This window comes from Furipterus horrens, unplaced genomic scaffold, assembly GCF_987537825.1.
Source record: "Furipterus horrens unplaced genomic scaffold, mFurHor1.1.pri manual_scaffold_5, whole genome shotgun sequence".
NCBI classification, from domain to species: domain Eukaryota; kingdom Metazoa; phylum Chordata; class Mammalia; order Chiroptera; family Furipteridae; genus Furipterus; species Furipterus horrens.
Window position 1 is genome coordinate 180,473,440 of NW_028327175.1, and position 14,813 is coordinate 180,488,252.

The window sequence follows — 14,813 nt, forward strand, 5'->3', positions numbered from 1 at the left end:
ATAGGCGGAGTTTCCGGTTCCGGTAGGGCCGTCCCTGGCGGCGGAGATGGCGGCTACAACGGCGGAGGCCACGGCCTCAAGCTCTGGAGAGCCCCGGGAAGAGGCTGAAGCCCCCGGCCCCTCCTGGAACGAGTCCCAACTGCGCAGTTATACCTTCCCGACCCGGCCCATCCCGCGTCTGAGTCAGAGCGACCCCCGCGCAGAGGAGCTTATCGAGAATGAGGTAGGGGGCGGGGCCGGGTCCCAAGCTGCGGCGGGGCAGGAGCAGTCAGGGAGGAGAGGTCAAAAGCGAAGCTGACAGACGTGAGGCACTGGCTGGGTGGTGGGCGAGGGCCTGAGGAGAGCCGGAGAGGAAGTCGAGAAGAAATGGGACCTGAGGGCATCGTGTTGGTTAAAGGAGAAATTACTCTGAAGTTGGGAAGTAGGTGGAATCATGGAATCAGAATCCATGAGCTCCTTGAGATGACTTCATTTGTTGTTGTTTTTCATCCGGTGTTTCCGCTCAGGAGCCTGTGGTGCTGACCGACACAAATCTTGTGTATCCTGCCCTGAAGTGGGACCTTGGATACCTGCAAGAGAATATCGGCAACGGAGACTTCTCTGTCTACAGTGCCAGTACCCACAAGTTCTTGTACTATGATGAGAAGAAGATGGCTAATTTCCAGAACTTTAAGCCCAGGTCTAACAGGGAGGAAATGAAATTTCATGAGTTTGTTGAGAAACTGCAAGATATACAGCAGCGAGGAGGGGAAGAGAGGTAAGTTCCCAGATAGTGGTTTTCTATTGGTTTCGAAGGCATATGTTTTCTTTTCCTGTATTTGTTTGAGGACATAGAGGAGTTAGGTGAGTTCTCCAAATTGAGGGATGAGGGGAATGATGATCTTGAACTGTGACCCTAGTTCTTGGTCATCTTCGTAAAGTGAGAGCCCTGGTTCCTTGCAAGGGTCAGGTAGGTGAACAAAACCAGTGAGGCTGAATGCATACACCCCGTTCAAAGTGAGATGTCATTACTTGTTTCCGTTTGGGAGTTCAGTTTCAGGATATTCTGATGTTTCAAAAGAAGCCGGAAGTCAGGATTTTTACTTTAAATCGTTTTGACTTTTGAATGTGTACAGCTAATTCAGATTTTTAAAAATGCTGCAGGGGACCAAACAAAAGTATTTGTTGTTGGATTTAGCCTTGAGATTACCAGTTTGCAACCTAAAATATTAGGCGGGTTGGGGTGATTTGGGGGTGAAGGATATCAAGATCCTCTATCTTAGGGAAGATTAGATTAGATTGGGGGGTTATATTGATGTTCCACATTGTATTGGCGATAGCAAGCACGAGATAGGCACACACCGGAGTGATTCTTCCTCTCTGCATTTATTCCTATGTATGAGGACAGCCTCTTAGGTAGGTCTCAGATGGCATTCAGTCCCACCATTGTGTCTGAGGGATTGCCTTCACTAAGTACTTCATGGTGAATGACCATCTCCATTTCACATTTGGTGCTCAGTCCAGGCCTTCCTGCCTGGTATGCTACTATGTGGCTGAGAGAATAGATTTGAAATACTGTATCTTTTTTTCCATCTTCCTGACACTTAGCAGTTATCACAATGATAGGACTTTGACTAAAAGAGTTTTCAGAGTCCAAATTATGATTGATCTGTTATTTTATGTTTTTTAAAATATTTTATATATTAAATTTTTAGAGAGAGAGGATTGGAGGGAGAAAGAGATGGAGAGACACATCCATGCGGGAGAGATAAATCGATAAGTTGCCTCTTGCAGGCCCCCAACTGGGGAACCTGACCCGCAACCCAGGCATGTGCCCTGATTGGGAATCGAACCTGTGACCTTTGGGTTTACAGGCTGGTACTCTGTCCACTGAGCCACACCAGCCAGGTCTTATTTATGTCTTTAAAGGCAGGTTTAGTTGAGTCATCTCATGCATTAATTTCCTTAAAATTAACAGCATGCAAATGTGCACACATGCATCCAACATTCAGATTGAGAGCTATTTAAACAGTGCTGGTGGAGTGTAAATCCAGTTAATTTTCATGTGCACTGGAATGAGCATGAGATAAGACACATGAATCCTCTGGTTCCTCAGTCATTGTAAGTTTCTCCTCTCTTACAGTGAGAACATTTTCCCTCACTATGAGTGCAGTCTGTACTTTATGGGCGATTCAAGGAAAAATAAGTGTGTGCAAGTTGTGCCCTACCAGCTGACTTTAGCACCAGCCAACTTTACTGCATATTTGTACAGCTGGTTGTGATTGTAGAGTAAAGGGCATCCTCCTTGAGCTCTTTTGAGTATCTACTGTTAGTATAACAGAAATTGTTTAGATTCTTGTTTCGCGAGTGGTCCTGCCTCTTTTAATCTCTGGGGATAGTCCAAAGGTTGCATTCGAATCTTGGAGGTTCCTTGTTTCCAAAAAAGTAGCTAATGTTTCCAGCTTATTAAGATTTCTAGTTACTGTTGCCTTAAATATGTTCTAGGCGCTGAGATACCTTTGAGCCTTTTGAAGTAACATTCCCAGGACCAGGAAAGGGCTGCTTTTATTAACAGCTCTTGTGGGGCTTGATTAAGTGTGTCTGGGCTTTCATATACCTTAAGTAACTTCTGATATTCCTCAGGTTTGTTAGGAGCCCCAGGCTGCAGAAAGCCTGATGAGGCATCTTCCTTCAGCTATAGAAGGCTGTTACAGAGAGGTGCTGAACCAGTTAAGATAAACTAGGCTTCAAGCCAGAGCTCTGCAACATGATCTCTCACTCACACTACATGTTCATCACTGGTCACTTGGAGGAGGCTCTGCTCTTACATGATCTTTTTTACTTTGCAGCCCAGATTGCGCAAGTAGTTACTATCTGAAACTTGGCATTTGCTGTGGCAGAGGGAAAAGATGTGGTGATAGCGTGTACTGATTCGTAAAATTACAGTTTGGAAGCTACACAGGTCACTTCTGTGGACATTTCATTGGCCGAACCAAGTTAAATGGCTGCAACGGGGGTACAGAAGACTAACTCTCCTACAGGGAAGGAATTAGCTCTTGGTGAACAGTAACACGATCTATTACAATGGCCATCAAGGGCCAAAGTGGGTGTCTTGGGCCCTGAAAGTGTCTGGAACAAGGCTGATTCATTCTAGGGTATATGGATAGACTTTGAGGAATCTGTGAAAGAAATTGCATGGAAGTTCTATGTGTGTGCGTTTTTATGGGGAATCTTTCTTGGGTTCTTAAAGGATTTATGCTGTGACCCAGAAAACATTAAGATCACTTCTTTAAAATAAGAAGTTTTACCAGGTAGCACAGTTGGTTAGTGTTGTCCTGATTCGCAAAGGTTACTGGTTTGATCTCTGGTCAGGGCATATACAAGAATCAACCAGTGAATGCATAAATAAAGTAGAACAACAAATTGGTCGTTCTCTCTTTCTCTCCCTCCCTCCCTTCCTCCCTGTCTCCCCCTCTCCCTCTCCTTTTTCCTCCCTCCCCACCATGTCTCCCCTCGCTTCCTCTTTCTCTCCCTAAAAAATCAGCAAATAAAAATTAAATAAGGAGTTTGGTGTTGAACAGAGTCCAGAAAAGGATAGGTAAGGATTCAGTTCTATGAGGATCCATGTGGTTAAGTTTCTCATGACAGCGGTTGTTCTCTGTGGGAGATGCCGGTATGGGTTTGCGCTTAGACTTCCAGATGTGGGGAGGCCATGCCAAGGGACTGTGTGTATGTGCACTAATGAGTTCTTCTTCTTGGGGAACATAGGTTGTATCTGCAGCAAACACTCAATGACACTGTGGGCAGGAAGATTGTCATGGACTTCTTGGGTTTTAACTGGAACTGGATTAATAAGCAACAGGGAAAGCGTGGCTGGGGGCAGCTGACCTCCAATCTGCTGCTCATAGGCATGGAAGGTAAGAAATCTTTCAGAATGCAGCATAGCTTGGAGTCATACAAACCTGGTTCCTAAGCCTCTGTCCACTATTTGCTCCTCACCTTTGAACAAGTGACTTAACTTTTTCAAGCCTCAGCTGCCTCATCTGCAAAAGGACCAGGAGAGTATCTTATAAATAGCTATGAAAATGAAATAAGATAATTTATGTTGTTTTTAACTAGTATCATGCACACTAAAAAAATTAAGTCCCCCTTTACCTTCCTCAGTTGCTGTGTGAATGTGTATACTCAAATATTAGAGATCTCTGAAATACTGCTCCTCTCTTTGGGATGTGTCAGTATTCAGAAGATTTTTATCCCCATAGAAGAGGGAATGTATTTTGTATTTTTCTAATATAAATTGAACCTTAACTTCTGAACCAATAATACATTCATAGGATTAAATCCAAAAGGTATAAATAGGTATGTAATGATAAATCTTTCTTCCACTCCTATTTCTCAGCCTCCCAGTTTCCTTCCCTGGAGGCACCACATGTTATTAGTTGCTTGTGTATCCTGCTGGAGAACTTTATGCATGCGCAAGCAAATATATGAATATGTTCTTGTGGGTTTCTTTCTTTCGAATAAAAGGAGAAGCCTTTAAATTCCAGTCAGAAGAAGGAAAGCTGCTTATCTCATTCTTAATTTTTATTTCCAGCGCTACCTCAGTGCCAGGCCCATACTTAGTACATGGTGATTAAATTGAGTTGAACAAGGAATCAGTTACTCATTGTCATTCACCACTGGGCTCTGAAGTCTCTTCCCCCTTTGATTATCCTTTCTTCAAATTCAGTACAGCTCATGGATTGACCCTTAACCTGTTCCTTTGAAACTTAACTCTCAGTTCACCTGCCAGGACCCAGTTCTGGTTTACTTGGCTGTGTTTTTCTGTTGCCTTCCTATCTTGTGTTAGAGTGCCGGAAGGTGGGTCTGTCAAGTAGAGGCGAGATAGCAAATCCCCTTTGGGGAGCACTTAAGAAGGCAGCTGTCTTGGCCCACCCAGGCAGACCTGGAGAACGTCTTCTACATGCCATGCCCTGCAGAGGGCCCTTCAGTTTTTAAGGATTGTGTGAAGGATAAAAACCAGACATGGCTCCAGTTAATACGAGAAAATAAGAGCATACACACACTATGGCAGAACTAATTTAAGGTGGCATTTAAAAGAATTTGCCTTATTCAAGTTATACAACACTCTAGGTATTTGATATGCTTACCGCTATGAGAATCAACAGCCCCAGTGTTGCTATAAGAAGTGTTGCATCCCACAGGTGTGTGGAAGTGGGAGGAAAGGTTGAGAATCTTAACCTCCAAAAGCGCTACACAAGGCAAGTATGTATTCATAAAACTTAAAAACGACTGGTTAACTCCCATCAAAGAAGATCATGCATGCATTGTTGGTACCAGTCATTTCAGTTATTTCTAACTTGTTTTGCTACCTTTGAATTCTTCCCGTAGTCATTAAGAGTATAAGTCTATATATTACTTTGCTAAACTTGTATCATTTCGATGTGGTATTGCTTCCAGTCACGGCAACAGTCATTATTTAAGAAAGTCAACTTTGCTAATTGATGCTGAGTCCTTACTGCTACACTTATTACTGATTAAAAGTGTAACACCTAATATGCTGAGAGTTGTAATTGCCATCTCCCTGATTCTGCCTGATTATTTTTATTAGGAACCCTTAGCTGAATGGGCAGGCTGCGTTCCTTCCCAGCACCGGGCCCTGTGTTCCAGCCTGTGCAATAGAGCCACTGCTATGAATAAGAAAACGTTTTTCTTCTTACAGGAAATGTGACACCTGCTCACTATGATGAGCAGCAGAACTTCTTTGCTCAGATAAAGGGCTACAAGCGATGCATTTTATTCCCTCCGGATCAGTTTGAGTGCCTCTACCCATATCCTGTTCATCACCCGTGTGACAGACAGAGCCAGGTGAGCTCGTGTGATCTGAGAAAGGCATAGAACTCCATGGGGATCCAAGGCCGGCATGTCTTTCCCCTTCCCTGTGGTGGTATGCCAGGTTTGGACAAACTCAGAGGATAATTTCATAGTGTAGCTCATACAGGATGCAGTAAAAGTAGGTTTACAGTTCATAGGAAAATAATACAATAATAAGTAATAACACAACAATAAACTGTGTTTTTCATGTGCTCACAATTGTAAACCTGCTTTTGCCCCACCCTGCATGTTCCAGACCCCTGTGTTACTCCCCAGATGTTAATAAGTATAAACAGCCCTGTAGAGTTTATTTCTGGAGGGCTGACCATATCACTAATGCTGATGGAGTCAGGTCACTGATTGGATTACAAGTTCGTGGAACAAACTGCGTTATGTTTCCATTGGGTTTAATAATTATTTTGTCAGGGATGCTGCTACTTTTTGATAAAAAGGAGGGCAAATAGAATTGAGATATGTCACTTAATGTCTTTTGTGGGTCCAGGTCAGGAATAGGGTTGACTTTGTGGCCAACCAGAAAGGTCCTTTTTTTTCTTGAGGTGAAAGCTGCCTAGCTACTTCATGTAGGAGTCTTGACTGGTTAGAATATATGTTTGGAAAAAAGTTTCCACAGGTTTGGGTGAAGGATGAGCCCTACCTAATTACTCATATCTGCAGGCCGTGAGTAGGTTTTCTGACCTGCAGGCTGTGATGATTGTCTTCTGACCTCAGGAGCACTGAGGCCTTGGATTCTTTATCACTCAACTTTGAATGTGGCCTATCTTACATTGTTTAATGTGTGTTCTGTGTTCTGCTGGATAGAAATTTAAAGTCATCTTTTTTTTTTAAGGCATCTTTTTTGACTACCAGAGTAACTTTCACATAGTAGTTAAATTATGAAAATCGGTGATTGACTGATTTTTTTTTTTTCTCTTGAATATCTCAGGTGGACTTTGACAATCCTGACTACGAGAGGTTCCCCAATTTCCAGAACGTGGTTGGTTATGAAACAGTGGTTGGTCCTGGTGATGTTCTTTACATCCCAATGTACTGGTGAGGAGCGGACTAGGACTGGGGGTTTCTTGAGGGCTTTCTTCCTCATTCTCTGGAAAGCCTTATCTGTATCCCTTCTGAGTTGTCACAGAATTGGTCTTATGTGATCTACAGGAAGGTTGGCATATCCAGATGTGAGCATACTGAACCTGGGGGACCTGACAACCCTACCTCTAGCCCCAGGGTGTGTTTGAGAAGCTGAGCATGAAGATCCTGTCTTCATTATTTCCTCTACTTAGCTAGACTTTACCTAGTTTTCCATACCTAGTTTTCCATACCTCCCTTTGAAAAGTATTGGTGGCAAACAGGAGCCTGTTTATTTTCTTCCAGGTGGCATCATATAGAGTCATTACTAAATGGGGGGATTACCATCACTGTGAATTTCTGGTATAAGGTGAATATGGGTATTTTTCCTATGTGGGACTGGGGTGAGGTAGGGATGATAAATTATTTGGGGGCAGGGTAGGGTGGTGGTTTATCTCTGGAAGTGATTCCCAGGTCTTTGGGAAGATGAAAAGGGATGGATTTGAACTGTGGTTCCTAGAAGGGAGGATTCTACTTAGGAATAGTGGGTAACACTGAAGCCTTCTGCTAAAGGCATTTCCTGAGCTGCTGCTTCCTTTGCAGGGGGCCCCCACCCCTAAGAGAATTGAATATCCTCTCAAAGCCCATCAGAAAGTGGCCATAATGAGAAACATTGAGAAGATGCTTGGAGAGGCCTTGGGGAACCCACAAGAGGTATGTTGCTGCCCCAAGGTGGCATTCCTATGGTTCAGTGGGCAGTGACCAGGGAAGGTCAGGACTGGTGTCACATTCTCCATAGCGCCTCTGTTTAAGTATCTGGTGTCCTCTCCGTAGAGGTTATGGGTATCTTCAGAAAAGCCTTGTTTTCTGGTGGGAGCTGGGCTTGACTGGTGGATCAATTATAATCTGTTCCATGCTAGTGGTAATGGTCCCCATGGGGCTTGTGTGCCAGCTGGGGACCCCTAAGGGGATTCTTCTGGAACAGGTAGCAAGCAGTAAAGCATCGCCTCACACACTCCCAGCTGAGCCAAGGCTGCTGTAGGTAATGTTGAGACTTGCTTCCCACACAGGTGTGCCAGTGGCCCATTGGGTAAATGGGGCAGGTTTGTGTTTGTAATGCTCTTGCCTCCATCCTGTGGCTAGCTTCGGCATCCAGAGAGCCTGTGGGATTGGGAGATGGCACAGGCCTCAATGGCAGGTGATTTTTTCAGGATATAAAGGCATGTAACATTCTTAAGGCACATTTAAGAAACGTGCTAACAAACACTCTTAGGTGTTGGGGGTTATTGGCTCCTCTGACCTTCTGTCAGTGTGGCGCTGCTTACAGATACAGGGTATCACGAGCAGGAAGATAATAGAAGGTGGGCCCAGAGTAGAGGGCCATGCCCCAGGTTACTGCGTTGACCTCCAGGAAGAGACCTGGTTAGAGGGTTTACAAGATTGAATGAAAGCCTTGTCCCTGCTCTTCGCTGGACATTGAATGTCTCCAGACACACCCCTCTCCGGCTCCAGGGTCAGGGAACAGGCAGTTCTGACTGACTCCTCGTGTCTTTTCACAGGTGGGGCCCTTGTTGAACACAATGATCAAGGGCCGATACAACTAGCCTGCCAGGAGTCGAGGCCTCCTGCCAGATGACTGCTAGCCCGTCCACACCGCTTCAAAGATGAGGACAGGAGACTCCAAGCACTAGTATTGCACGCAGCACTTAATGGACTGGACTCTTGCCATGGCCCTGGAGGCAGGTGTTTGGGGCAAGGCAGGGTGGTTGGCGCTCCACTCCCATTTGGAGGAACTTCATACCTTGCCTCTGTGCCCCAGCACCTTCCCTCCCTACCCCTCTAAAGTCCTGCATTCAGTGTATGGAGTTCCAGCTTCTGGTTGTCATCGTGTCTGTGTGTGTCCATAGTCTGTCATCCTCAGGATGTGCATGCATGCACACGCATCGTGTATCTGTTCCTTACGCCCTGTTTTTGGGTCAGGACCCCACTTCTGGCTCTCAGCCCTGTCTCCTGCAACCTCTGTGCCTCAGCCTGAGAGAGTAGATGCTCTTGGATGCCCACTGCATCTGGGCTGCAGGACCAGAGCTATCCTGACCTTTAGGTCAGTTGGCTTCCTTCAGGTTTCACAGAGTCAGGCTCTAGGGGTGGGAATGGCTACTGGGATTCTAATGGGGAGAGTGGGAAGGTGGCTTGCTTTGAGGGCCTAGAGAGCTTTCTGTGAGAGAATTAGACAGGTTCCAACTTGGACTTTAATGCTCAAGCCATATGTAGAAAAGAGCCTTGGGACACAAGGCTCATAAGTTTCAAATTTTAGACACACACAGCTTCTCTTTCAGCACCAGCTCTTGCTCCCTGTGTTGGGTTCCAAGGGAGTCCTAGCAGTGGCTTCTCTGACTTCTAGGGGTGCACAGCTCTCTGCAGGGTGTGTGTTTGTGTGCATGTATGTGCACACTGGCCTGCCTCTCTGCTTACCAAGTTTCTCTGCTGTGTAACCTTGGCCAGGGGGACATACAGTGGGAACTCCAGGCAGTACTGCCTGACCTAACGTAAAGAATTTAAACTCAGTTTTAGCCATTGGATGTTGGTCAGGCCTCACTGCAACCTGCCTGAGGCTGACTGGCTAGCTAGCCTCTTCTACCCAGGCTACATCCTCTGTGTCTGTGGAGCTTCCTGGCTGAGTACACAAAATGGGGTCCAGCTTAGGCAACTAACTCCCCACCTGTCATCCACCTCACGGCAAGGACAAAAATGTAGCCTTGTCTCTTAAAGCCAGCACCTCTGCCAGACCCCACTGTAATGTTTCACAAACACCCTCAAAAGTCAGGGCAACTGGTGGATCACAGAAGTATAATTTCCTTTTCTGGTCATAGCTACCTATGGGAACCTCTCTCAGGGCTGCAGGTTAACAACTGCACACTGCACAACTCAAAGAGCCATCATTCACATCTATTCAGTGGGAGTGCGACCCCTGGAACTGGGCAGTATGGTGGCCCTGTGTCGTGTCACCTCCGTTCGCATCTCCATGTCCCTTCACTCTGGAAGGAAAGGAGTTGGAGTCTCTGGGTTTATATTTTACTTTTTCTTTTTTTTTGCCAAAGGTTTACTTCCGGTGTCTGAGCTCTGGCTCTTACCCCCAAAGCTCAGTTTACAGTTCCAGTGCACTGATGGACTAAGAGGATGTGTGTGTACGTGTACCTGTGTGTGTTGTATGAAGGGCTGTTTATTTTTAGTACTCCATTCTGGGGTTCTCTGATGCAGTGTGTGCACAGACATGGTACCTGCTCAAGTGTAGTTCCTTCAAATATAGCCAGTGCTGGAAAATGCGATTGCAGTGATCTCCATCCCTCCATGTCTTGGGAAAGAGGAGTGCACAAAGAAAACAAGGCAGACGGAGGATGACCTTGACCACGACCATACTTTGAAAGATAGCAGACTGTTTTTGTTCTCCTTGGCAGGTCTGCTGCATTCCTGCCTCAACCTGCAAAGATGTGGGTTGTTGTACAGCAGGGAGGCGTGTGCCACTCAGCTGGCCCTTGCTGGGTGCCGTGCTGACATAGGTCTGACCTAAGAGGACTGAGGGTCAGGCCTGCACAGGATTGGTTATGATCTTTGGGTAATATAATAGTGACCCCTGGTTGTTAGACACCTAATGTGTGCCTAGTGCTTTTGTCTTTGTTCCTCACTATCCTGCAAGGTCCGTACTCTCATTTTACCGCTGAAGAAATGGGCTCAGAGAGGTTAAGTGATCAGAGGCAATCAGGATTCCAACCTAGTGCTGTTTGGCTATAAACCCCCTGCTGCTCCTTTTCAACCAAACTGTGTTGCTGGTTTTACCTCCTCCCCTGCACTACAGGCCAGCCTCAGCTCTCACCCCACTGGACGTTGTCTGGTGCAGAAGATACAGCACAGCGTGAAAGCTCTTCTGGGCTCCATTTAAAGACATTGCTGGGAAGGCATATAATAAGAGTGCTAGAAGGAGCCACAGGGAGACTGAGTTCTAGAATCCATTGTGTTACTAGTGTGTCCTTGAATAGGTCCCTTCACTTGTCCCAGCATGCTTCTGCATTGATAGAATTGAAGATCTAGGTGATCACTGAGAACCTGATTCGTGTTCTGCTGTCTCCTTTTCCCCCAAGGAAGAGATTGAGGCTCTTCCCTTCACTTAACCTACGTTAGGGCCATTTGGGCTCAAATTCTACTTGGGACAAAGGAAACATTTCTTCTCTGCTGCTTACCCCTGCTGTGGAGGCAGACACCATGGGAAGATGGGGGCTTCGGCCTGTATGGAGGTCAGCCGTGTTGCATTCTTCCACTTTTACACCAGCAGGTACAGAGGAGACTTGTGAAGTCAAATATTTGTTGGGGGGTTGGAGTTTAGAGGATGGAGGAGGGGCTGTTCTGGGCATTAGTTGAACAGATGCCCAGGATGCCTGGGGGAGACCAGCTTCCCCTACAAATCAGAGCTCTAAATTACAAGGTTTTTACCAACGCGAACAGTTGGGGGAAGTCGTCTGCTCTCATTTGCGTAATGGTTTCTGTCACTGGTGATTAGACACAGGATGAAGGAAAAGAAATTTGACAATTAAGAATGAGTGATCATTAATCTGAATCTGTTAGGAGACAGAGGGGAAGGATCCTTATCAATGGGCCATCCCAGTGTGGGGAGACCCTCCCTCTGCCCCCGACAGACTCGGGTCACCTCCCTTTTATTGTTCCCACAAGCAGGCTGAGCTGGTATTTCTTAAAGAGTAGGTGGGCCCAGTCCCCAGCCTGAGGTGAATACAGGAACACATTTACACACGTGAGCCTACACGGAGAAAAATGGGTGTCAAGCGCAAACAATGGGGCAAAGAAGAACGATAGAATAATAGTTTAGATGTGCTATTTGTGAAAAATGTTTTTGTAATCAACTCCAGACATGCAACCAGTGGCAAGTATTTGTTACCTTCTAACATTGCAGGGTGTGGCAAAAACCTGGTCTTTATCCTCCAGGAGCATCTGCTTAGTTGAAGAAACCACATAAAACACCCAGAGGTTATGAAACCATGTACTTGCATTCTATGAGGACAAAATTAGAGACTGTTGAGAGAAGAGGAAGATAAGCAAAAAGCAGAGCTCTTCTTCCAGTCTCCTCCAAGCCCATGGACTCCACAGGAAGGGATGCTTCACCCTAGGCCTCCCAGCAACATTGATTTCCCCGCATAGTGCAGCTGTGGTTACGTGGAGGGCTCTGCGCCCCCTGCCCAGGTGTGTGAGCAGGTGAGGAGGTTAACTAAAGGCCGTGTCTTACGTGTGGAGAGTCCCAGCTTGCATCTTCCCAGGTTGCCATGTTTCCTCCTCTTATCCCTCTGCCTCTTCGGACAGACTACAAGGACAGTGTTAATTTGCACAAGTTGGTATTTATTCCTCAGTTTTGCAACGTGTTGTGTAGTGGGTTTCTTAGATCAGAGGTTCCCTCAAGGATTGGGTGCAGGTGTGGCAGTATGGTGGTTGTCTTCTCGCAGAATGTGAATTTGCCAAGGATGGGTTCCCCTTGGTAAATTCCCTCTCTTTGGCTTCCCTTCATAGTCCAATGCAGAGTTTAGTAAGACTGCAGACAATGCCCCTGAGTTTTCAAATGGACCAGTTTTACTCAAACAGGTGGATGCTGGGATGCACCTGGAAAGAACTTGGGGTTCCTGAGGCCCTGGCCTGATTTCAGCCAATGCTCCTCTTCTTTGGAACCTCCAGGACTTGTGTTCCAGTTCCTGCCCACGTCTTTGGTGTCCTCGCAAACAGTGTTCTAAAGAGGTATTCCAACTTCCCTTCCAGAGCTCCCCCAGTTTCTTCTACTCAGCCTCCCCCTGCCTAGTCTTCAGCAACCACTTCACCAAGGTCATTTGTCATAAACAGATGCTCCAGACTGCAAGTGTTTAGGTAGACTTTCTCTAGGATCCCTCTCTCTGGGGTCATTGCAATTAATCTTAAAAGTCACCTTCCTTTTCTGACCCAAGGTTAGTCCATTTGTTCTGTGTGTGCTCTGTCCTCTTGTATTTTGTTCATTCTGTACATCCCGGTTTACCTTTTCTAACTCGGGTGGCTCTTTCTGCTAGTCTTCAGCCAGCTCTATTTAATCCCCACAAGTCTTAGGGAAGCCCTGCTGAAAACTTAGTGTGTTTCTGGGGAGTGAAGCCTCAGACACTGGCAGCCTTGAGGCCCAGGGGCCTATGGTCAGTGAGGCCTCCAGAGATGGGTGAGGGAAGATACCTAGAGAGTTGTGAACAGTGGAGAACCAGTGAGGGCGACTGGGCAGGAGACTCTGTAGGAGGGGCTGGGTAAGTCAGGGCGGAAGAACGAAAGTTTGTGTTTTCATCTAAATACATTTGTGTGCCTTAGGGTCAAGCATTTCAGGGAAAGGGGGCATTTTGTGAATGTCTCCTAATTTCTCAGGTGTTTTTGGCGATGCTCCTAGTCACCAAGTTTAGCTTACCTCTGCATTTCAGCGTTTGCAGGAAGGAAACAGTATGTTGGGTAGTCATGTCAGGAGTGGAGATCAGAGATGAGGAAGGCCCTGGAAGCTGGGGCAGGAGGACATGGGCCAACCAGTGGTCAGCTTATACTCAGACTGTCTCTTCACTCCTCCCAAGTGTTTAAGTACAGTAGCTGAGTATGGGCCTCATCTTCTTCCCTACTAAAATCTGGTCCATGAGTAATATTTTGGGAAGTAGAATGTGTCCTTTAACATTAATGTGAAACGTTCTAGCATTAGTGTTTAAAAGCATGGGTTTTGGAGTCAGATGTCTTTGGTTCTGATTTCTAGCTTTACTACTTGCCAGCTGGCTTTGACCTAGTTGATTGACTTAACCTCTCTGAACCTGTTTCCTCAACTATAATAGTATGTGTGGTGGAGAAGTGGGGTGTTGAAAATATCTACCTCAGTGTAGTTGGGTTAACCAAAACAGTATGAAGCTTTAGCACAGTGCCTGGCAAGCACTTAATAAATGGCATGGTGGTGGTGGTGGTTATGTTATCACGTGACTTATTCAGAAACTTGATTTCAGTGATTTCTAAGCTTTTCAGTGATTGCTTCCTTCTCTATAAAAGCATAGGGAAGAATAAGGACAATACCCTGGGGAAACACATGTTGAGCTAAGGGGCAGACAGAAGGACCTTGGTACCTAAACCTGCCCTAGAAGGAGGGGAAAAATGGAAGTGTCTGATGTCTTCTATCTGGTCAGCCAGACTTCACTGCTCTTTATGCCAGCCTGGGGGCAGGGTGAGAAGCTGTTAGCTACAGAGCTCTCCTTAGGCTGTGTGAGGGGTGAGGGGAGCTGAATGAGTTCCCCACATAACCTGGAGAAGCTGTTGCCAACCTCACACTGAGACATTGTGGCAATCAAGTTAGGGCCCCTTGGTTCAATTTTATTCCTTGCCCCTTTATGTATTTAAGTTATAATGCACGTTAGGATTGTTCTAGGACAGAGGGGTCATTCAGAAGATAATTCAGAAAAATACAAGACGGGGGGTCTTAATAGCTACCATTTGTGGAGCGCCCTGGAGCATTTCTATTCCAGACCCAATCTTGCTCTTACTTGTGCTCTCAGTTCAGTGGCGGCGACAAGTAGGCAATTAGCATTACAGGTGCATGAGGGTAAGCACCTGACAAGCTCAGGTGTTCACAGCAGGCTCCCAGCTGGAAGTAACATTTTAAGCTGATACACCTGAAAAATAGCCAGGTTGGGGATTAGTAAAAGGGATGAATTTCTCCTCTGACTTCTCTCTCTCCCAGTCCCAAAACAAACACTTTGCTCCTTTGTGTTTAAGGGTTTTGTTAATCACTCCTGGGAAGAGACCATCAGCCAGGTGATGGACCTCCAAAAAAAAAGAAAGTCCTATTGTTAGCCACA

General features: G+C 46.0%; 1 protein-coding gene across 1 annotated transcript; it reads left to right on the forward strand.

Moving 5' to 3' along the window:
- Positions 1-4: 4 nt before the first annotated feature.
- Positions 5-8,788, forward strand: HIF1AN (hypoxia inducible factor 1 subunit alpha inhibitor). The gene is made up of 8 exons (XM_090278409.1): positions 5-223; positions 507-757; positions 3,748-3,896; positions 5,702-5,847; positions 6,797-6,903; positions 7,234-7,297; positions 7,531-7,641; positions 8,487-8,788. The coding sequence occupies exons 1-8, from the start codon at positions 47-49 to the stop codon at positions 8,529-8,531; spliced, it is 1,050 nt and encodes a 349-aa protein (XP_090134535.1). The 5' UTR covers positions 5-46; the 3' UTR covers positions 8,532-8,788.
- The last annotated feature ends 6,025 nt before the right edge of the window (positions 8,789-14,813 follow it).